Consider the following 23,685-nt stretch of genomic DNA (forward strand, 5'->3'; position numbering starts at 1 on the left):
CCATGACTCCTCAAGTACTGGAAGGAGACTGATGCCCCAATAAGAACGAGGATCGCTCCTGATCTTATCAGGGGAATTCAGGAGAGGAACAACCTTAGCTTTTTTCTACTCACATGGAAAATGTCCCTCCCAGACGCACTTATTATAAATGGCGTCCAGGTATTCCGGAATGAACTTCCACAAGCTTTTACACATCTCTCCGTTCAAAACCTGAATCTAAAAATATCCCTCCCAGATGCACTTATTGTATCCTGGGGACCGTTTAGACCTGACCTGGCCAAAGGCGTACCCTAATTTCCCGTCATCTAATGGAGGTACAGCAAATGGGTCTGGCAGTGAACGAGGGCAAGACGAAATATCTCCTGTCATCAAACAAAACAGTCGTCGCACTCGCGACTTGGCTCCCACGTCACTGTTGACAGTCATAACTTTGAAGTCGTAGATAATTTCGTCTATATAGGAACCAGCGTAAACACCACCAACAATATCAGCCTGGAAATCCAAAGCAGGATAACTCTTGCCAACAGCTGCTACTTCGGACTGAGTAGGCAATTGAGAAGCAAAGTCCTCTCTCGACGAACAAAAACCAAACTCTATAAGTCACCCATAATTCCCGTCCTGCTGTATGGTGCAGAGACCTGGACGATGACGACAACTGATGAGTCGACGTTGCGAGTTTTCGAGAGAAAAGTTCTGCGAAAGATTTATGGTCCTTTGCGCGCCACGCCGAATATCGCATTCTATGGAACGATGAGCTGTACGAGATATACGACGGCATTGACATAATTCAGTGATTAAAAGACAGCGGCTCCGCTGGCTGGGCCATGTTGTCCGAATGGACGAAAACACTCCAGCTCTGAAAGTATTCGACGCGGTACCCGCCGGGGGAAGCAGAGGAAGAGGAAGACCTCCACTCCGTTGGAAGGACCAGGTGGAGAAGGACCCGGCTACGCTTGGAATATCCAATTGGCGCCACGTAGCGAAAAGAAGAAACGACTGGCGCCCTGTTGTTAACTCGTCTATAATCGCGTAAGCGGTGCAGCTAATAAGGAAGAAGAAGTATGGAGGTACAGGCACCTCTTGTGCTTGAGGTACCTGCACCTCTGACCTTGGAAAGAACGCAACCAACAGAACCCCCGCACACTATCTCCACGACGAAAGCAGAGTGTGACCGACGCGAAGAGAGGGGACATCCTCCCTCCTACGACCCCGGCAGATCCTATAGACCTGACCCCAGTGGTCGTTCCTATTTTCTTCCTCTTTAATCTTCACTACCATTTCTTTGTACACCCAACTCTTTTTTTTTAACGGATTTGAAGTTACACGGTTGAAAAAAAAACTTTTAATCTACATAGTACGGTTTCAAAATTACTGTCTTGTAATTATGTTTGTTTTTACCACACTTAGCACCATTGCTGAAATGAACATACATAGTAGTAAAAGGGAAATCCAATTATTCGATAACTCTTACCTACACATTTTGTTCGCATGATATTTACATTGCCGAAATGGATATCTCCAGCGATGATACCGACTTTAGTCCAGTTCCTCGCAAACAATTGCGCTTGTTATCAAGTAGCGACGAATAATTATGTAGCTATGTAAATATTTTTTCCTTATTTCTATTCTAATCTTTTTGTTCTTAATTCTGGATTAACAGAATTCTTTTCTTTTTTGCGTAATCTACCAATTTTTCACCTGTATGAATTATGTATTTTAAGTTTTAATGCTCAATAAAATGCCATATGAACATATAATTTGTATGCATATTTAAAATTTTATAGTTACCGTGTAAAAAAAGAGTTGGGTGTATTCCCTATCCGCACAACTAAATTCATACCTAAGCTGGGACTATCAGAATTAGACCATCAGGCGCGTTGAAACTTTCGCCTGAATCGCCTAACAGTTCTCCTCTTCAAGGTTAACTCACGCGTCCACCATTTAATTTTCCTAGCCATATAACAATCACACCTCCTAAGTACCTTATCGTTTATCCCCCACACTACCCCATACAGACGAGTAATTTGCTCGTCCACTCCCAACTCTATAAGCTGTATACTAGATACCGCTTCCCTAACCGAGAGTCTATATTGGTTTCAGTCAATACCAATGGTACGCCATCGCCGCAATGGACTCTCATTAGGCGATGGAGGGGATTAAGGGGTAACCATAATTTGAATCAAATTATGATCCCCACCCTCCCTTAACCACCCATCTAACGCTGAAAGCCCTACTTGCTGCATGATTCATGAGCGTCACGTAAATGTCGCTCACGCCCCCCGGCCCATCGAAGGTATACCATTCGCGAGGCTCATTCAAAATGTGGAGGCTATTAGCCACCACCCATTCGCTTAATGCCTCGCCTAGACTGTGGCTTTGGTATCCAGACGAATGCCGGGATACCTTACCACACCACATCGAGGACGAGTCATTCGCATTCAGCCCTAGGATAAATGGGCTACTACTCGCAAGTAGTAGTAGCTTACCCACGTAGCTCAGGTAGGGCTCTAGGGGCTCGCTATATTTACAGTATAAACTAGCGACAATCACCCTACCCAATTCCCCTTCTATCGCGACACATACACCCAGCTGTGAAGAATCCACAACTACGCAATCGTAGTTTTTGAGACGCACTCGTAGCTTGGATTATTCACAACTACTGCAGCGTTAGCTCTAAAGTCCGTGAAGACCTTAAAACCCCCAGGAAGACCCCGAACTACTCAGATGGTGGCGTAGGGCTCCTAGAGTAGGGCAATACCACACCCACCCTCAACCATGCAACCCCCAATTCGCATATTACGGCATAAGAGCCATGACAGTTAAGCTAGATGATCCCTCCCAACAGTGTCTGGTGAGCTCAACAATACCACAGTAAATCGGACATACAGCTGACATCATAAGGTGCCCAGCTGGCCTACCCTTAAATGCACAGTTGCGACAATGGGGTGCATTCCGCTCGCACCCGGAAGGTATACCACTTGATGTAGCACCTATCTGCCTTCAAGAGAGCGGACATTAACTTGTCCGTACCCTCAAGGACCACATTGGTGCTACCATCAGCGATCACCTTCCAGGGACCACTGACCATCCTAACGTCATCCTTACGACGCCGGGCTGAAGTCCCGGAGGTTCAGCCGGAGTAACTCCTCCATAAATTTCTCATGGGGATCTCCGTATGGACCCCCTGAACCACAACCCGACGACCTAACTTCCGGTTGACAGAGAGGTCCAACCCCACCTCCTCGAATTTCTTGTTATTCGCTACTATTTCCCTCTCTAAAACAGAGGGAGTGCGAATAACCGCCCCACCTCCCTTCAGCTTCTTGATCACTTCTTTAGAGGAAGTTGCTGGTCCCTTACTCTTGACCACGATCGACCAGGTCTCTACAGGTTTCGGCGTCACCGGTGTGACTGCTTAAAGCACAGGTGCTGGAGGCGCAGGCATCGGTGCCGACGGAGCCTTGACGGTTGGGCAACCGCTTTCTCAGCGGTGGCAACCCTGGCACTCCCACCACAACTTCCGCCCCGTCCCTCGTTTCCGGACACATTATGCGGCGACCCCGTACGCGCAACCACTTTCTCAGTAGTGGCCACATAGACACTCTCACCACAACTCCCGCTCCCTCCCTCAGTTTCGCCCTCTTTACGCGGCGACCCCATACGCGCCTAACGCCGCGGTAGGGACCTTAACGGAGGTCTCGTCACTTCCCCCTCGCCACCCGACGTAGAATCATCCTCCTCCGTGGAAGTGGCGGATTCCCCGCCTCCAGCGAGGGTCTTAGTCCTCCTTTTCCGTCTAGGTGGCATCTCGCTTTCCGACTCCTCAGTCGGACTGATCCCAATCGGTCGATTATTGCGTGCTCGCTGGGGCACAGCCAACCAGTGGTCGGACTAAGGCCACTCTATTGGCCGCCGGCCGGACAAGGTCCCCGTAACGGTCCTAAGTCGACCGATGTGGCGCTGTACCGAATCGCACCGTGGTCTAAACGGTTCGCTGGTCCTCACATGAGTCGCAGTCCCCAACGCTGGACATATACCCCTTTGGGCAATCCTGTCCAGATCCTCCTGAAACTGAGTCAACTGAACGCCAGATGCTCAGCACAGAATGCTAACAATACGGTGCTGCACTGGAACCGTGCGAAGCTTCCGCCAATAACAACAACGTGGATGACCACGTTGCCCGTATATTATGTAGTAATAATAAAATTACTTAACGTACTGTACAAAAATGTGTACCACTACAAAAACACTCGAGGTCACTAACCTTCGCACCCAACGACCGCACAAACAATTCACCGACTGCTACGCACACGCGCCAGGCAATAAAGGTGCCAGCTAAATCCCGGAAACAAATGACCGTAAAAAACAAAATACCGAAAAATCGCAGAAAAAATACATTGAAAAAATCGCAACGGCACGCACGTCTATTCGCGTCGACAGTCAACTAACGAATCCCTAACTATGGACAGTATATCCCTGCACCACTCCGTCCTCCCAATCATCTTTTTCTATGTTTACTCTGAACTTTCTTTCCAAATGAAAAGTGGGATTAATTAGTTGGTACTTCCGAAACCGCCAATACCTATCGAGCTATGCCCGAAGATTCTATATGTAAATATTCCTGCCACCAGTAGTCCTAGTAGTAGTAGTCCACCTTTAGAGATATTTCTGGAAGCCTGTTCACTACACTACTGCACTGTACAGCAGAATTGGCCTTACAATCGCTGTGTTGCACTAGTTCCTGAGAGAGGGAGAAAGCCCTCAGTCTGCAGTACAATGTTTTCAAAAGGAAGAAATTTAAGCTTTAGGCCTAAACTCTTTCGAGTAAATTGGGTTGTTTCTACCTGCCCGAGAGATTTGAATGGGTCGAATGAGCAGATTGCTTATTTTATTTTATTCTCCGTAATGATATATTCGGGGAAGTTTACAGCACCAATCCCTAATAACCGCGTCCATACAGCTTGGCTGCACACAGACTACGTCTTCTAATGCGACCTCAGTTGTTCGTGCAATCCCTGCAACTATTGCGAATTCGACGGGGCGAGGGGAGGATTTTTTTATAATAGTTTTCTGAGCCGCACCACTGTTGGCTTTTTCAAAGCTGCTACAAATATTCTTCCAGAACTGCCGTTTCGTTCTGCGTATCTAGTTTTTGTATTCCCTTAAGAGATCTTTATACTCGTTCCAACAGTCCTCGCTTCCCACTAGCTTGGCCTCGTTAAATTTTACCGAACTCTGTGTCTGCAAGATATGAGGTTTGTCATGTGAATTTTACGCACAAGGTGTAAGTCTTTGTCTAATATTATCTGTCTGTAGAAATAGATGTATCTATAGTCAGAAAATGAGGGTATGCTTAGCACCCTCTAGTTCTCTACCACTGCATCTATACTGGGGATAAAGATAAAGTAAAGTTGATATTCACCTCTGTGATTGATATCTAAATCGTATGATGGGCTTGGTATCAGCGACCAGCGTAGCGCAAGTATCATTGGCTCATTCCTGACACCCTTTACTGCTTCAAGACGTCTGTGAAAAGACTTAGGTCAATTTGGGAATATAGATTTTTGTTCACCAATATCACCGTTCTTACCTTATCAATCGCGCTGGGGGGAATATGTAATGTGGTTTTGTGACCGTAGCCCAGCGACCACGTTATCCATCGTTCCTGGACTAAAGCCACGTCTTAGCTTTAGCATCCATCTTTATTTGAATATTCTAACGTTGCAGTAACCTTGGTTCCTGGTCTACCACGCGAGGTATGATTACCTTCGTCTTAGGCATGGATGGATTGTATAGTATGTCTACTTTATTGAGAAGAGGGCTTCCAAAAGCTTCATCTCCACTATTTTTCACCTCCTTCTGCGACTAATTGATCTAGCGAGTTACTGCGGTCGATGAGCGCCAGATGTCGTTCCGAAAACTCGCTGCTTTAGACGTAGTCTCTTTGTCGGCCGGGTGCTTCACGTACAGCTTCTCGGCTACATCACTGAACTTTCTCCTTTGCAAGAGTGCCCTCGGGTCGATCTCTGTCAAACACTGCCTCTTTTCAGCTTTGAACTCCTCTATACGATTTGCAAACGCTGGATCCGAAACACTGCATCAATTGTTTGTGGCGAATTGTGTCCGGCCGTTTTTCACTTCCTCTTGCCAAGGCAACTCAAGAATCGGCTACATATCGCGACCGCCGTTTCTTTTCTCTCTAGCGTTTCATACCTACCGGCAGGTACCACATTAGCAATGGCTCGTTCACTTCCTTGTGAGTTTGCATATAAAACAGTTCACCCTAAGGGGATGAATGGAGAAATGCATCCCCTTATGCCCTAGTGTACATCCGCGCGGAGGAATTTTTGCCGACCTTATAGTAGGTAAAATTGTTGGAATCGGGGAACTGCTCAAGAGAAGTTGTCTACCGTATTTTGCAACTTTACACTTTAAGAAAAACATTAAATATCTTTAAATAACAAATTCTTTTTTTTTCAAACGTTTTTAACTGAATAAGTTACCAAAATGTAGATTTAAAACAGCGTTGCTCATTAAAGACTATGCATTTTTGAAGTATTCAGCCTTCGTGTGAATAAATCAGTCCATGTCATGATTCACGCGAACGAAAAATTTGTATCTCGAATGAAAACTTTTGTTCGGAATTCGATTATGGTATTGCGAACTATAGCATTCTGTCGTATATGTTTTTGTTTTGATTCAGTCAAATTTAAAAAATCTTTGTACATTTATAAAGAAAATTATGCGACTGTTTTAGCTTACTGTGTTTTATTTTTAATTATATTTTTATCTAATCTGACCTGTTAACCTTTTCTCAAAATTGATGTAATCTTTATCTTGATGGCTTTGACTAACCACCTACGGGTGAGCTATTAAAAATTTCCATTGGTTGAAGCATTTTGAATATTAAATTGTATAAATATTAGTTTTTTTGTCAGCTTATTGCAAAAAAACTAAGTTTGTGGTACAATTCCATTTTTGCTCTAAACATTAAAAATTTTCCGAGGGCCAATAAGACTTCATTTTGACACTTTTTTGTTATGAAATATTTTTTACGATTTTACATAACTCATTGATGCATTAATATGATTAAAATAAAATTTATATTTGTAATAACTATACATAAAAATATTATCAATACTGTGTTTGTACGCGGTGGATTAAAACACAAATGGCTGAGGAAATTTAATTTTATTCGAAAAATCCTAGGAACAGTGCATTGAATTTATATAATTACTTCAAATCTTCACATCTTAGGTAACACCTATGAAACTACCACTGGAAATCGTTGAAGTTCGTAATACCAAAAAATAGTTTGATTATTCTTAATTATCTTCAGTTAAGCTAAGTGAAATTGAAAACCGTAATAGAGGCATAAATCAACGTTACTCAAGTTTACGACGAATATAGACATTGACTAAATTTTATCAAAGTACAATATAACTTTTAATACTCTTGCAACCAGGAGGATAACCCCGCTCACTCCTCATATAACGGTATTGTTAAAAACTATTAAAAGCGCGATGAATCAATAACTACATACGCCAGAGACATTAAATATTACCACCGAGATGGTATAAGAGAGCTTTATGGCAGCTGGTGTAAAAATTAGACGAAGGGCGTGGCACCGCCCACTTTTTGTGAAATCCCATGTCTCAAGACCCGACCAACCGATTTAGTGCGTGGCATTCTTCTAATATTCTTATGCCATATTGTGAAAATGGACGAAATCGGATAACAACCACGTCTACTTCCCATACAGCACAATTTTAAATTCCACTTGTTACGTTCAGTTTCCAGTACACAAATCAAGATGCAATTAATATAACGGGATAAAACTTTGCACGAATAATGGCTTTAGTGTGTGCCTCCTTATGACAAACAAATTGTTTAAGTCCAGTAAAAACGGATCAAGCCCCTAGGTACCGAATATTTAGACCCCTGCACCCAGTAGCGGTGTTAGGGTAGAACGCCGGTCAAAAAGGGCGTCGCAGGCGCCCCCCAGCTCATGCTCATAGTTCGAGGTCTGCTTAGTTTGCTTAAATTCCCTAAATTAAGCGGATTTTTTTATGTTAGCAACTCTTGAATGGAACGCATTATTCAATCTGTTAAATCGGAGTTCATTTTACGGGGAATCCCCAATCATAGAAAAACACTTTTAACTTTTTGGTTAAAAAGAGCTAGCGTTATTTTAGCGAAGCGTAACAAACTCAGCTCATTCGCATTCATAAAATCGGTGCACATACAAAACAATTATTTTAAAACAAACAGACGCGAAGTAGTAACCAGACGGTCCGTGTTCCATTGCGATGCTATGTTCGTCACTATCCTTTTCTACTATCGAGTGACATTAGTTTTATCTAAAAAGTTGTATGGTGTAAAAAAATATACTTACAGTAGAGGCCCGCTAATCCGGACATGGCCTAATCCGGATTCCACTGTAATCCGGACAGCGTTAAAAAACTCAAAGTTTCTATTATGTCCCTTGTAATCCGGACCGACGTTTTATATCCGTATTCTCTAATCCGGATCACATGTTTATTATTCACTACATTCGCTTTTATGCTTTATTGGTTTAAGTTTTTTTTTGTTTTTTTGAAACATGTGTATTATTTGTTATAATAAACAAACAGAAATTTATAAATATTTTTTCATAATACCCCTTTCCGTCCTATAGCAAATCTACTTAATAACATTTGTTTCTCTTTTAGGTCCTATTACTTTGGCCATTGTAGATAGTAACCAATACGTTTGTTTTTTGAAATTTTCAGTTTATCCTTTATTTCTAGGATACGCACAATTGTTGCGTTTCGGTCTGATTTCAAATAAAAAAATGTGCATACATAACTCGAAATGTTCTTTAATTCAATTTTATTTTTATTATATTTATTATTTTTCTGTATTATATTTCATAAAACAATTTTCTCTTTTATTTAAACATAAATGAATTTGACATTTGGAACAAAATGTGCGTGTCCGAGATCTACAACCAACAAGCCTACAGCATCTTGCGGATGACAAATCATGCTCAATTGGCCAGTGGTTGAACCGATCAAGCCTCTTATCGTTGCATGGCTGGGAAGATGGACGATATCTTTTTGCAAAACCTTGAGTTTTTTCTTCCTCGGTGTCGGATTCATACTCAGCATGTGTCCTTTTCTCAATAGCGATCAGTTGTTCAGCTAAAGCTAATTTAAAACTTAGCAGGTCATGAGAATCTGCCCGAGATTTCGATTTTATTTTGCTATGATCTCTATAATGTAGCCAAGCGTTACAGCAAACAAGATCAATGAAGTGTATGAAAACTTTCAAAGTCCATTTCCGCGTCTTGAAAAATGAGGGATATGCCTCCATTAACTGATCACAAATATCCACGCCTCCCATCTATTTGTTGTATTCTCTTACTATCCTTGGGGCTGGAACTTCAACATACCTTTTTTCTTTTTTTCCCAGCGTTTAACATTGGAAACCGGTCCACAACCATAAGCTGATGATGCCAGGATTACCGCTTTAGAATCTTTCCACTGCACCACGACAATATTGTCTTCGCTATGTCAAAATTCTTCCATATCGCCCCTTTTCATTTGTTTTTCATTGGTGAGGTGGATATTTTTTATTCTGTTTCTCATTATTGTCCCAGTGGCATAAATACCACGACTTAAAAGCGTCTGAAGAAGCGGTATTGTCGTAAAGCAGCGATCAAAAAACATTTGAACGTTCTGGCAGTGTTTCAACCAAACGCAAAACGAAGGCTGGTCCTAGACCCAAGTTCGTATTCCTTGATAGATTTCAAAATCAAGCACCAGACCTTCAGATGTTGTTAAGACTTCATTCTTCAATCCCACTCCTCTTGGTTTGTAAGGGAGACTTTGTCGAACAGGACAACGGCCAGTGAATGGGATCATTTGTTCGTCTATAGAACAATTATCGCCTGGCTTTCTGGGAAGGCTTCGACAAGCTGATCTAATAACTTCAATCAAAGGTTTTATTTTCCAAAAGACATTGGATTGTTTCTCTTCTTCTGTTACTTCATTGGCGTCCACCACATGAAGACAAAAGAAGGAAACGATCGCCACTCATTGTATCAGCTACAATAGGAAGTCTTGGTTTTTTTCCCAGTACATGCGCAATCTTGGGTAACGTATGCAACTGATTGCAACAATTATACCAAAGAAATTCTTTATTTCTCCGATTGTAGCCGCCAGTGGTTTTCCTTTCGTAAGCATATGGTACCTGTTTGTGTACTCCACTACTCTTTTTAAAAAATCGTCATTGAAATAAGCAGAGAAATAATGTTTAGGAGATTTCAAAGTTACGTTAATTTCCGCAGATTGAGCAACACTCTCTTCCAATTGTATATCAAAAGGTCTTTTCCTCCAAATATCACGGCGATTGGCGGTTTCAGTGACATTTTGTGGTGTCTCCGTAGCGTTAATTTCGTGATCATCTTCGTCACTTTGATCGTCTAAAGTTTCATCTCCCACAGAAGGTAGTTCCCAAGTCGCATCCACAAGCTCGTCATCGCTACTAAAATCCTCTAAATCCGACTCCAATAGTGCACTAAGTATTTCGTCTTCAGTGAATTGCTCTAAATGAAAAAAAGATCATATTCATATTTCGTTAAATTAGTCCTGACACGCACAATTGTATCACTTGAAACAAAACAGTCTAAAAAACACTTGAAGTTACAAAATAAATACTGAATGCCACTTTTTAATTAAAACTTGTTCTGTTTTGATTGAGATTACACATTTTTGATAATGATTTTCACTTTTTAAACAAGTCAAATAATCTATCATACTTACTCCTCCGACTCATTTTTGCAAATGATTGAAATGCAATATTAAAATAGCAAAATTCACCAAAACTAACGGACCCCGAAAACGGTCCGTAATGTTTTTTATTAAGCAAACAGCTCACACAATTGTGCTATTCAGGTCTCATTATAATAGGGCAGATATTGAAGGAGATAATAAAATTTAAACGCACACGCACAATTGTGCGTACACGGTCGGAAAGGGATACATAGTTCTGATATGTCTTTGGTAATCCGGATTTCCTTATATCCCGGATAGGGGCCGGTTTTAATTGATCCGGATTAGCGGGCCTCTACTGTATTTGTTTTTTGTCGGATTATTTAATTAGGTAAGTACTTATATCTATCTATAATTATTATAATAAAGAGGTAACATTTGTTTGTTTAAATGTTTGGCGTGGGGTGGCGGAGAAATAAGTGGCTTCTAAAAAATGTAATATTTTTTATACATATTATTATAATTGCAATACCTATAATTTTTTTGTAGAAAATACATTATTTTATTTTACATTTTCAAACTGAAATATCTCAGAAAATATATCATTTACGACATCTTGTCAAAAAATATTTGTTGTTTGTAATTATGCATATTATTTGTCGACTGGCGTACGTTTTACGTACACCTATGTGTACATCAAAATACGACATTTTAGGTACTTAAAATTTTAGCCTATGCCAAGGTCCATACAAAAAAGTTCGAAGTCTTTTGAAAAAAAAACGAGTAATAACTCAATTATTTTTGCATAAAAAACCTAATATACGATTTAAATCTGTTTAAAGTTGTTTGATTTGTAAATTTTATTGTATTTATCAATTTTTAGAAATTATTGGACCCAAAGGTTTAATTTGTTGCAGATTTTATTGATTTACAAAAATTGATTAGCACAAAATGTCTGAAAACGGAAAGCAGAAAAAGAGAAGGAATTTCAGAGAACAAAAAAGTTGATGAATATAGATAAAGGGGATGTTCGAGTCTCAATCACTGCGGCAATATTGCAAAGCATCATGTTCGACGCAAAAATGTAGCGACTTTTGCAAATGTCAAACATTCGAGCAACTCAAATTTTGACATTTCTTGCGCGCAAAAGTGACCAAATCGGCATCAACAAAATTTTTGATGGAAAAAATGAGGCAAGCGAAATCGCTCTTTATTTTTGTCTATAACTAATTATTATCATTAATTGCGTTTCACGAGACATTCAAAAATGTGATAAATATATATCTGGAGGATAAAATCGAATTGTTTTAAAGTTTTGCGATTTTACTATTGCCCTTTTCTTTAAAATTTCGGTCATAAGCCACTTTTTTACGCAAAACTTTGTTTCCTTGCTTTTTTGTATTTGAGATGTGAACTACACTCACTATCCACCAAGTTATCCACTGTTAAATTAATTAAAAATTCATTTTTAAGACTTCTTAAACTTCAATTCTCCAATGCACGCTGCGCAAAATATTTGCAAAATGTTTGTTTAAGTATCAGCTGAGTATCTGCAAAAAAAACATCAGGGTTGCAATATTGCCGCGGTTATTTGCTTGCTCGAACATCCCAAATATATCACAACAAAAAATGAAGACCTGAATATGCCATCTACATCTGGAATACAAATTAATGTATCGGTAGCGGAGCCTCTATCTGACAAGTCAAATCAGATAACTGAAGATTGTGTTAAAGAGATTGTGGACAAAGTTTCCCAACTTGAGATGATAAGCTGTGGTACAATTACAAATGCTGCTCCGGATGACTCCATTGGTGATGTACAACCAATACAAATTCTCGATGACGTTAGTACTGTTGTCGCCAATATATCGGATCCTGCCACTTGGCCAGTCACTCGAAATGGCAAAATCATTGATCATATAATTACTAGTGGCCCAGTGCAAACTCAAATTGATAATTATCCGAAGAATGATACAGGCCGACATTTCTCTAATTCCCATTTTACAAAAAATCTTGCAAACAATGATATATTATTCTATTATAGCTGACTGTACTCCTGACATTAGTCATGTAGAACAACTTTCGCTGACATTACGATTTGTTGATTTATCAGACGATAATGAAAAAATATCAGCAAAAGAGCATTTCTTGGAATTTATACCTGTCAATGAGTCAACTGGTGAAAGACTGACTGAAGTTATTATTAATGTTTTAAATAAATACGGACTAGAATTGAACGATTGCAGGGGTCAGGGTTAATATGAAAGGAAAAAATATTGGGGTTCAAAGGAGAATTCTCGACATAGGCATCTTAGCTGTTTATGTGCCGTGTGGCTGTCATAGCTACAATCTATTACTATGCGATGCCGCTAAGTCATCCGTAGGATCAGTCACTTTGTTTGGGGTACTTCAGAGGTTGTACACATTGTTTTCAGCTTTTGTTCATCGATGGAAATTCTAACCGATCACTTGGGACTATATAGTACTATAAAAAAGCTCAGTGACACACGTTGGGAAGCCAGAATAAGTAGTGTTAAAGCGTTCCCTTATCAAATTAGTACTATCCAAAATGCTTTGATTACTTTGGCTCTTGAAACTCAGAAAACTGATGTTCAAGTGTCTCATGAGGCTACTACTCTGGTCGAACAGCTAAAAGATTTCAGCTTCATAGTTTCATTGGTTGTTTGGTATGACATACTTTATCAAATAAATATTGTAAGCAAATCTCTACAGTCAACAGATATGGATCTTGGTAAATGTACAGAAATGTTGAAAAAATGCTGCAATTTCTTGGAAGACAACAGAAATACAGGCTAAAAGCGCTTTTTTAACTGCGAAGGAGTTGGCCGAAGAAATAGAAATTGAACCTGTATTTCGAGCTACAACAAGAATTCGACGTGTTAAGCGTCAAGCTAGTGAAATTGCATGCGATAACCTTATAACTTCTCCAGAAAAAAAATTTGAGGTTGAATTTTTCAACTGTCTTTTGGACACTACATTAGTTTCAGTCAATGAAAGGTTCGAACAGTTATATGAGTACTCGGAATCTTGGTCTTTTTTGTACAATGTTAAGCAGATTCCAGAAAAACTCGACCTTGTCAAGCTCTGTAGTGATCTCCAATTAAAATTAGCTGTAGACTCTAAATCAGACATAGATGGTTGTATGTTGTGTGATGAATCCTTTTCCTTCCTTTTTGCCTGATCAAAATGTGGTTACTCCCATTTTTGTTTTAAATTTCATCAAAGATTGCAACTTACAAGAAGGGTATCCAAATGTATGGATAGCATTGCAAATATTATTAACTATACCTGTAACGGTTGCTAGTGGGGAGCGGAGCTTTTCAAAGCTGAAGCTGATAAAAACCTATCTTCGATCAACAATTTCTCAATCTAGATTGACAAACTTAGCAACTTTGTCAATTGAAAACGAAAACATCGACTTTGACAACCTTACAAAAGAGTTCGCTGATAGAAAGGCCAGAAAAGTAAAATTTTATTAGTGTTTTTGTAATAAATAGTTATTTTTTATAATAAATAATTATTTCTTTTAATAAACGGTTATTTCATTAAATGTTTTCCCTTTCTTCGAATGGGTTTGAATTGCAGTTGGAGGGCGCCGTAGAAATCTCGCCTAGGGCGCTGGTAGTGTTAAAACCGGCACTGCCTGCACCTATAATTGACTTTTGGTCGAAAATGTCGGTTAATGTGTGATATATGTATATATATAACTGAAATTAACTTATAATCCATCTCTTCTAATAGTATGTCCTTATGTCAAAAATGGGTTGAATCGGACCATATACTTAATATAAAGATTTTCGAACTTCCGGATGACTTTGTACCGCTAATATCGGCCAATATGTGAGTTATCCCAAGGAAAATAACCCCGCATCTCGGCAAACAGTCAAATCTATTGTCACTGCCAAATCTGTATGAGGGGACGAAATGGCGTCAGGTAGGTAGATTCGAGCTGATATAGCGCATGTTTTGAGCTCCTGAACCGTTTAAATTTTTAAATACTTTTATATACTTTTACTCTACAAATGTATTTCTTGATATTTTAATTTATGCCTGAATTCAAGTTTATTAAATTAAATGGGCTATACCAGTGTGACAATTTCAAAAAATCGATTTTTTTCGCTTTATCGACAGTTTATATTTTCAAAAATATCCTGTGAAATCGACAAGGTCGTATCTTGAATGGTTTCTGAATGTCAGCGTTCTAAAGAGCGACTGCTCGCATGTATAAATAGGATAGTTGAAACTTTAAACGCGTTTTTCTCGAAACGAAATTTTTCAAAATTGCTGACATCATAACTCAAGGAGTAATTGACCGATCGACTTCAAATTGAAACTAGTATTCTTAAATATATTTACTTTACAATGACCATTTTGTATAATTTTTCTGCAAATTTAAAATAATAAACCAAATATTAATTTTATAGAAAAATATATTAAAATATTTAGAAAATGTACTTTTTATTTCGTACTTTATTTTTATTATTTAACACAACCGTCTTAATACTCGCCTCCAGAGGCAATACATACAGCAAAGCACTTCGTATACAAGAAATTTTTGCCTTTCGGGATGCCCCGTAAGAGAGCGTGTTTTATTCATAAGTGTAGTACTTTGTGCTAAAATAGATAAAATTGAAGGAAAACTTGGCGATAGGCCATAAATAACTAATATCAGATTTTTCGAACATCCGGCTGACTTTACTCTATATTATTGGTTTTACACCTTAAGGTATTTCCCTGGCTTTGATTCTTGCAAGTTGCAAGAGTATAAAATGTTCGGTTGCAGCCGAACTTAGCCTTTCCTTACTTGTTTAAAAATAATTAAAAATAAAATAGTCAACGTTAATGTTTTCCATTTCTTACTGTTTAATTTTACTATTTTAATAATTTGTGTATTAGATATATGAACGCCAAGCAAATATCTGAATCGATTTTTTTCTAGCAGTAAGCCTGAACTGATGTGATGTCGTTTACTTTTGCTATTATTAATAATTAACACCTTAACCGATATGGTGTAAAGTCAACTAGAATAATCAGGGGTGTTGTGGAATCCAAGACAAAATTGCTTAGCTGACAGAATTGCAAACCAATTCTGATTATCAATGGTGTCACAGAATCTGATTGGATTTTCGGCTTTTCGAACATTCGCAAAACCAATATTCGAATCAGCTGTTTACTAAAGTGACAAAACTTGCAAATGAATACATTTGGAAGCAATCCTATTAAAGTTTTTAATAAGTTCCGAATTAAAGGAAGATTTTAAGAGATAACATTTATCGAATGAATAAAGACGCATTTGGGTGTTAAATTATGTTTATTAAGTTTTGTAAATCTAATATCTTTGAATATTGGATTTTTTCCTCAAAAACTCAATAAGTAAGACATTTCGTGTTTTATACTTATGTTTTCCCCTATAGAAATAAAGATAAATTAATTCGAAATAATAAAAAAACTTGATTTCTTAACTTACATTTCAAATCTGTGAGCGACTATATTCTTGCTTTGTTTCTGATAGCAAAACCGATAAAATTGGTTTCCGAGACCCAAAACCGATACAAATTCTGTTTCGAATATCAAACCAATAATATCTGAATTCATGGCACCTACTATTTTTTTTGATGGGTTTCAATTCTGATTCCGACAACTATCAGATTCCACAACACCCCTGATTATCTCTTTGCCAAGTCTTTAAACGTTTTTTCCTATAACTAGAATTTTCTGTTCACTATCGACCATTACTCTAAAGAACTATTTTGGTATACCTTGTGGGAGCTGAACGATCCAGGGCAGCTTAAGAAGCAGCATACCTTGTAAAAGAACAATAAAATCTGCTTGCGAACTCACTTGCAATTTATATGTATTATTGAACAAAATTGACCGATTCATTTTAATTAATAGAAAAACTTAATTCAAAGAAATAACTATAAAACAATAAATAAACATCCGCTGGGCAACTCCCACTCTTACTTTTTGAGAAGGACACGTTCTGAGAAAAGGACAAAAATAAAATAAGTAAGGAAGGGCTAAGTTTGAGTGTAACCGCACACTTGCAAGGATCAAAGCCGGAGAAATACCTTTATACATATGTTGGCAATATTAAAAAATGTAGCGAAATAGTTCACTTCATTGTTCGATGAAAATTAATTTTGAGTTGATGTGAAAAACGTCAACCAGGGAATCGGAGTTCATTATAGGGATATTAATGTAATCTTATAATTTTTAAGAAAACGTGTTCACTCGCGTCGATTTAATTCTATTTAATCAATTTCAACACTGTCGGTACGGGTTCTTAAAGTATTTGTTCTAAGCGTATTTAGTTATAGTACCTGAACTGGATTAGAAGATATGTACATTTACTCTCGAAGGAAGTAAAATTTTTTAAAAAATTTTAGCCCAACACTGTCCTTTGCTACTGTTGTTTTCTGTACCAAATTACAGTTTTATTTCGTAGTTAAGATATTTAATAGGTTTTCATTAATGGCGCTAAGTGGGCGTGACAGTGGTCCGCTTACCGATTACTCGTCCTCACTCTGTTTTTGCCAAGGAACACGTTTACCATATTTCATTTAGATATCTCAAGTTATCTTACTCAAGTTACTGCTTACACAGCCAGTCAGGCAGACGGACGTACAGACAGTCACTCGGATTTCAAATCGTCTCGTCATCCTGATCATTTCAATAGATGTAACCCAATATCTAATTCCACAATTTTTAGGTGATACAAACAACCGTTAGATAAACAACCTATTGTACTTTGTAACAATGTTACAAGGGTATAAAAAATAACACTTACATTTGACAGCCCGAGCATAGGGCAGGATAAATGTAACATTTTTGTGAGAAAAGAAAACATACTAATTGGCTTCTTACATAAGTACTTTACTGGCGTAGACACCGCTTACGCGATTATAGGCGAGTTAACAACAGCGCGCCAGTCGTTTCTACTTTTCGTTAAGTGGCGCCAATTGGATATTCCAAGCGAAGCCAGGTCCTTCTCCACTTGGTCCTTCCAACGGAGTGGAGGTCTTCCTCTTCCTCTGCTTCCCCCGGCGGGTACTGCGTCGAATACTTTCAGAGCTGGAGTGTTTTCGTCCATTCGGACAACATGACCTAGCCAGCGTAGCCGCTATCTTTTAATTCGCTGAACTATGTCAATGTCGTCATATATCTCATACATCTCATTGTTCCATCGAATGCGATATTCGCCGTGGCCAACGCGAAAAGGACCATAAATCTTTCGCAGAACTTTTCTCTCGAAAACTCGCAACGTCGACTCATCAGTTGTTGTCATCGTCCAAGCCTCTGCACCATATAGCAGGACGGTAATTATGAGTGGCTTATAGAGTTTGGTTTTTGTTCGTCGAGAGAGGACTTTGCTTCTCAATTGCCTACTCAGTCCGAAGTAGCACCTGTTAGCAAGAGTTATCCTGCGTTGGATTTCCAGGCTGACATTGTTGGTGGTGTTGACTGTCAACAGTGGCGTGAGAGCCAAGTCGCGAGTGCGACGACTGTTTGTTTGATGACAGGAGATATTTCGTCTTGCCCTCGTTCACTGCCAGACCCATTTGTTTTGCTTCCTTGTACAGTCTGGAGAACGCAGAACTAACAGCGTTATTAGGTTCTGCAGCTGGAATTATTTTCTCCAGCAGAAGGTTGAAGAAGTCGCAAGATAGGGAGTCACCTTGTCTGAAACCTCGTTTGGTATCGAACGGCTCGGAGAGATCCTTCCCGATCCTGACGGAGCTTTCGGTGTCGCTCAACGTCAGTTTACACAGCCATATTAGTTTTTCGGGGATACCAAATTCAGACATCGCGGCATAAAGGCAGCTTTGAAATCGACGAAGAGGTGGTGTGTGTCGATTCTCCTTTCACGGCTCTTTTCCAAGATTTGGCGCAGTGTGAATATCTGGTCGGTTGTTCATTTGCCAAGTCTAAAGCCACACTGAAAGGTCTAATCAGTGACGGTGGGCTTTAATCTTTCACACAATACGCTCGATGGAACCTTATCTGCGATGTTAAGGAGGCTTATCCCACGGCAGTTGGCGCAGATTGTGGGGTTTCCTTTTTTATGGATTGGGCAGTGCACACTTAAATTCCAATCGTTGGGCATGCTTTCGTCCTACCATATTTTACAAAGAAGCTGATGGATGCTCCTTATCAGTTCTTCGCCGCCGTGTTTGAGTAGCTCGGCCGGCAATTCATCGGCTCCCGCCGCTTTGTTGTTCTTCAGGCGGGTAATTGCTATTCGAACTTCTTCATGGTCGGGCAATGGAACGTTTGCCTCATCGTCATTGATTGGGGAATCGGGTTCGCCTTCTCCTGGCGTTGTGCGCTCACTGCCATTCAGCAGGGTGGAGAAGTATTCCCTCCATAACTTAAGTATGCTCTGGGCATCGGTGACTAGATCACCTTTGAGGGTTCTACAAGAGTATGCTCCGGCCTTGAAACCTTCTGTAAGTCGCCGCATTTTTTCGTAGAATTTTCGAGCATTACCCCTATCGGCCAGCTTATCAAGCTCTCACGCATTCGGCCTCTTGTCGCACCAGTTGTTCTTTTGCACTTTCCGAAAACCAATGGTTTCGGTTGCAGCTGTACGTAAGGAGTTTGAAATGCCGTCCCACAGTTCCCTTATACCGAGTTGTTGACGAGTGCTCTCAGAGAGCAGATGTGCAAGCCGAGTAGAAAATCGTTCGGCTGTCTGTTGTGATTGCAGCTTCTCGACGTCGAACCTTCCTTGTGTTTGTTGACGTGCGCTTTTTGTTGCACAGAGGCAGGTGCGAATCTTGTTAGGACCTCGGAGCGTACGCACGTCTAGAACTCTCGAGACGTGTCCTTCGTCTATCACAACATGATCGATCTGGTTGGTGGCTTTTCGATCCGGAGACAGCCAGGTAGCTTGATGTATTTTCTTGTGCTGGAATCTAGTACTACAGATAACCATATTTCGGGCCCCGGCGAAGTCGATCAGCCTCAACCCATGTGAGAATGTTTCGTCGTGGAGGCTGAATTTACCGACCGTAGTGCCAAAGATACGTCCTTTGCCCACCCTGGCGTTAAAGTCGCCAAGCACGATTTTGACATCGTGGCGAGGGCAGCTCTCATAAACGCGTTCCAAGCGCTCATAGAAGGCATCTTTGGTCACATCGTCCTTCTCTTCCGTCGGGGCGTGGGCGCAAATCAACGATATGTTGAAGAACCTCGCTTTGATGCGGATTGTGGCTAGACGTTCATTCACCGGAGTGAATGATAGTACTCGGCGACGGTGTCCCTCTCCCACCACGAATCCCACACCAAACTTGCGCTCCTTTATATGACCACTGCAGTAAATGTCACAAGGACCTACTTGTCTCAGTCTTTGTCCCGTCCATCGCATTTCTTGGACGGCGGTGATGTCAGCCTTTATTTTCGCGAGGACATCAACCAGCTGGGCAGCGGCACCTTCCCAATTAAGGGACCGGATATTCCAGGTGCATGCCCTCATTTCGTAAACTTGCGCAGTGAAACTATCCTTTGACACTGCCGATGGTATACAAAAAGCATGCTCCTGTTTCTGTTTCACCTTGTGATCCATCGATGAATACAAGGATTTCGCCGTATCATTGGTGTTTATTTCACCATAGAACATAAATCGGGAACAGCATTCCGATCACATTGCCAACCTAACTTAAGTTTTGTAGTAAGGTCGAGTATGATTACATGCTCATGGTGACGATGAGCCTGAGTGCAATGATATAAAACCTTGAGCCGGCTGGCCGTAAGCCATGCATATTACTTCTCAAAGATGCCCTTCAAAGCATTCGTTAAGTTGGGTTTCGTAACACCCCTTTTCTTTCCTTTTTCTTTTCATTAGTGCTTTCTACTATATCTTACTATAGGACGGATAACACTAGTGTTAAGGCAATGTACCTTTGGAGTCGTACCACACATTAGGTGCAATGACTGTTCTAAATCAGTGGTGTTCTAAATCTCTCCAGTTCATTTTTTAACAATTATATATTGACAGTTCGCGAGTGCAATAATCGAATTAAAGAAGGACTGTTAATTGTGTTCCTCCAACAGATGATATTAAAGCACTGGTGTAGGAGTATTAATTCATTGGTCGAGGTGAACAAAGCAAATGGGTCAAGTTTACGGAATACCATTAGTTGTCTAATGAATGATTTTTATATCTAAAAGCATTCTAAAAGTCTTTCGTTATAATTTTTGGGGTGAACATACTCTAATATTTGTCGCTAGCACATCGCTTAGCTTTGTTGAAGGCTCTGAATGAATTTTGTCTAGGTATAGATTTTTTTGTTATAAAAATTTACTTGAAACGTGAAAATTATTGTATTAAAAATAGAAGTCTTTATACATTTAATATTATGGTCGAAAAATTTTAAATCGAACTTCTAATATCAAATCCCATTCAATTAAAAAACACAATATAAATCGTAAACGTGCGGGTAATATATTTCATTGCAATGTATAATACTGTAGTCAGTTCGTGTATTGAATAGAAAAATTTCACAAAATAAAACGTTATGGGCCAAGTTTTGATAATCTTTCTGGAATTTCTTCTGTGTGACTTCAATGTTATGAAGCATGTGCAGCAACGTCTGACCGATCAATCTATCTTGAAGCATGTTCATCTTCAGCCACGTTTTCACGCGGCGAAGTGTCGAAAAAAGGGTTTAGAGCTCCCATTCGCATTTCTTCAATATTGCAGTAGACGGCATTTATTGTCTTTTTGTCTGTGCCCCCAATGGCACTGCCAGTGATCAAGTTCACATTTGAGCTTCAAACGTTATCTATATATCAATCAGTCAATAAGATTTTCCATTTCTTTGTTTTTCAAAGCACATACTTCTTCTGGAAGCAGCAAACTCTGTTGAAATCCATCCAATATTTCTTCAGAAAAGTGTGTCTTCAAATCTTCGCCGATTGTATCCAACAGAGGGATGTAGACTGCCAGCCTGTAGTATTCTTCGCAACTTTTGCGTGTTGTTTGCCGGCCGTGAATTCTTGGTTTCATTTCGTCAACTTTCAATTCTGCCGCCATTTTTTTCGTTTCTGAATAAATGGATCGAAAAGGTTTCTCAACTTTTTGTCTTCGATTTCGGAACGTTACAGGCAGCGTATCTATCATATTTGATGCCTTTTTCACATCGATCGATTTTTTCTGAAGAATCACGCTAAGTGAATGAGTTAGAGAAAGAATATCACATAGGCAAAATATCCCAATTATAAATTGAAATTTGCACACGGCTGCTAGTTACTAATTTTTCTATGTTGGAAAACTTGGAGGATAAACCGCAGAGAATGTATCAATCGAACAGGTGGAGCTGAATGCAGCATATTTAGCACTTTAATCTGCATACGTTGCTACACTTTGCAACTTCGGTGGTATCTTAGTATTATTTATTATATTTAAAAATGGAGACAGTCTTTAATTTTATATTTGAAATAAAATGGCGAATTTTTGGATTATAACTATTTCTGTTACTTTATATTTTTTCAGAGTAGTAAAATTACTAATAAGCCAAAAGCAAGTGTATATCCAAACCCGCTCGACCAATAGGACATTTGACATTGAACATAGGACATTTTGACATTCCGATGTTATACAGCGAAAATGGGCGAAATCGGATAATTCCCATATAAAACAATTTTAAATCTCATCCGATTATTTCACTTTCCTCTGTTCAAATCAAGAACCAATCAATATATTCGAATAAAATAGTGCGATTGTCCAAATCGGAACGAAAACTATATAAGCCCCTAAAAATTGGAAATATGGACTTCGAAGCCTAAGGCTGACTTTCTGAAAAATATATCGGTCAATGTGTGAGATTTATAAAAAAATTAGGAGATAATCCTTTCCTGATAATTATATGTATGTATGTCAAAAATGGGTTGCATCGGTTCAACTTTTCCCTTAGTCCCTATATACCGAATATAATAATTTTCGAACTTCCGGCTGACTTTATACGGTGACGGTGCATATCTGCAAAACATGAAATAGTCCCCACATTATTAATTCAAGGATCCGGTTAATTTTACGCCTGTTTCTGTTAATAATTTGTAGTAATGGTTATTCGAAACGTGAATCGTTACGCGCATTGAACTGTATTCCGAAAATTAACTTTAACAGTTGTTAAACTGTTTCGAGGATTGGAAAAAACGTTGGTACAAGTACTATATTGGGGCCAAGGGGGATTACTTTAAGGGGAATGACATAGTATTTGAACAATTATTTAAGAATTTTTAAATAATTAATAAGTCTTACTATTTTTTGCTTATATTGGAGTAATATTACTTTTCCTCCTATTACGGTTTCAACACCATTGAATTGAAGATAGAGCAATTCAACTTCAGATCAACCCAACCCTTTTTAGGTTTTACGATTTTAAACTATTTTCAGTCGAAGTTTGATTGGATTTTACAGATAATTAATAGCTTTACATTTTTAACGAAAAATCAAATCATTTTAATTTAGTTATTCCTCACAAAAATATCAATAATTATTATAATGGACATTGGTTTTGATTTATATTACGATGGCAAAAATCTTAGGGTCCAAAATGCAAAACACGTATTTTTAAAATAGGTTTTGAAAATAAAATACCTTCTTAAGCATAAGCACTTATATTTATTTAACTGATTTTAATACGAGTACTAGTAAAATTTGAAAAATGAACTTTCTGAATATTAAGTTGTCAAAAAAGTCTTGCGGTATTTTCGCTAGTTGGCGCTGAAAGCGCGTAGTTCTAGTTTTATTCGTCACATCGGGTCATGCTATACCTTTTTGGAAAGCCCATTTCACGCGCTGTTTGATTGATTGTCGTTTCTTTTAAGTCGTTCATGAGTTATAGCGTCGCAAACTTGGAGCAAAATCAACGTTTCGTTCTGGTGTAGAGGTGGTCGAAGATGC

General features: G+C 39.1%; 1 protein-coding gene across 6 annotated transcripts in view; it reads left to right on the forward strand.

Annotated features, from left to right (window-relative positions):
• LOC126764836 (DNA topoisomerase 3-alpha) overlaps positions 1-23,685 on the forward strand; it is a 64,084-nt gene that overhangs the window by 22,473 nt on the left and 17,926 nt on the right. The window contains exon 11 of one of the 6 annotated variants that reach the window (XR_007668105.1): positions 14,517-14,709. The exons of 3 other annotated variants lie outside the window; for them this stretch is intronic. Coding sequence is in view for 2 of the 3 variants with exons in the window: in XM_050482414.1 (XP_050338371.1) it covers positions 21,612-21,828 (217 nt within the window). In the remaining variant the exon portion in view is untranslated. Of the gene's footprint in view, positions 1-14,360; positions 14,450-14,516; positions 14,710-21,611; positions 21,924-23,685 lie in introns of those variants that run through there. 2 more of the 6 variants (XM_050482414.1, XM_050482416.1) reach the window with 2 other exon arrangements.

Source organism: Bactrocera neohumeralis, unplaced genomic scaffold (assembly GCF_024586455.1).
Source record: "Bactrocera neohumeralis isolate Rockhampton unplaced genomic scaffold, APGP_CSIRO_Bneo_wtdbg2-racon-allhic-juicebox.fasta_v2 cluster10, whole genome shotgun sequence".
NCBI lineage: Eukaryota > Metazoa > Arthropoda > Insecta > Diptera > Tephritidae > Bactrocera > Bactrocera neohumeralis.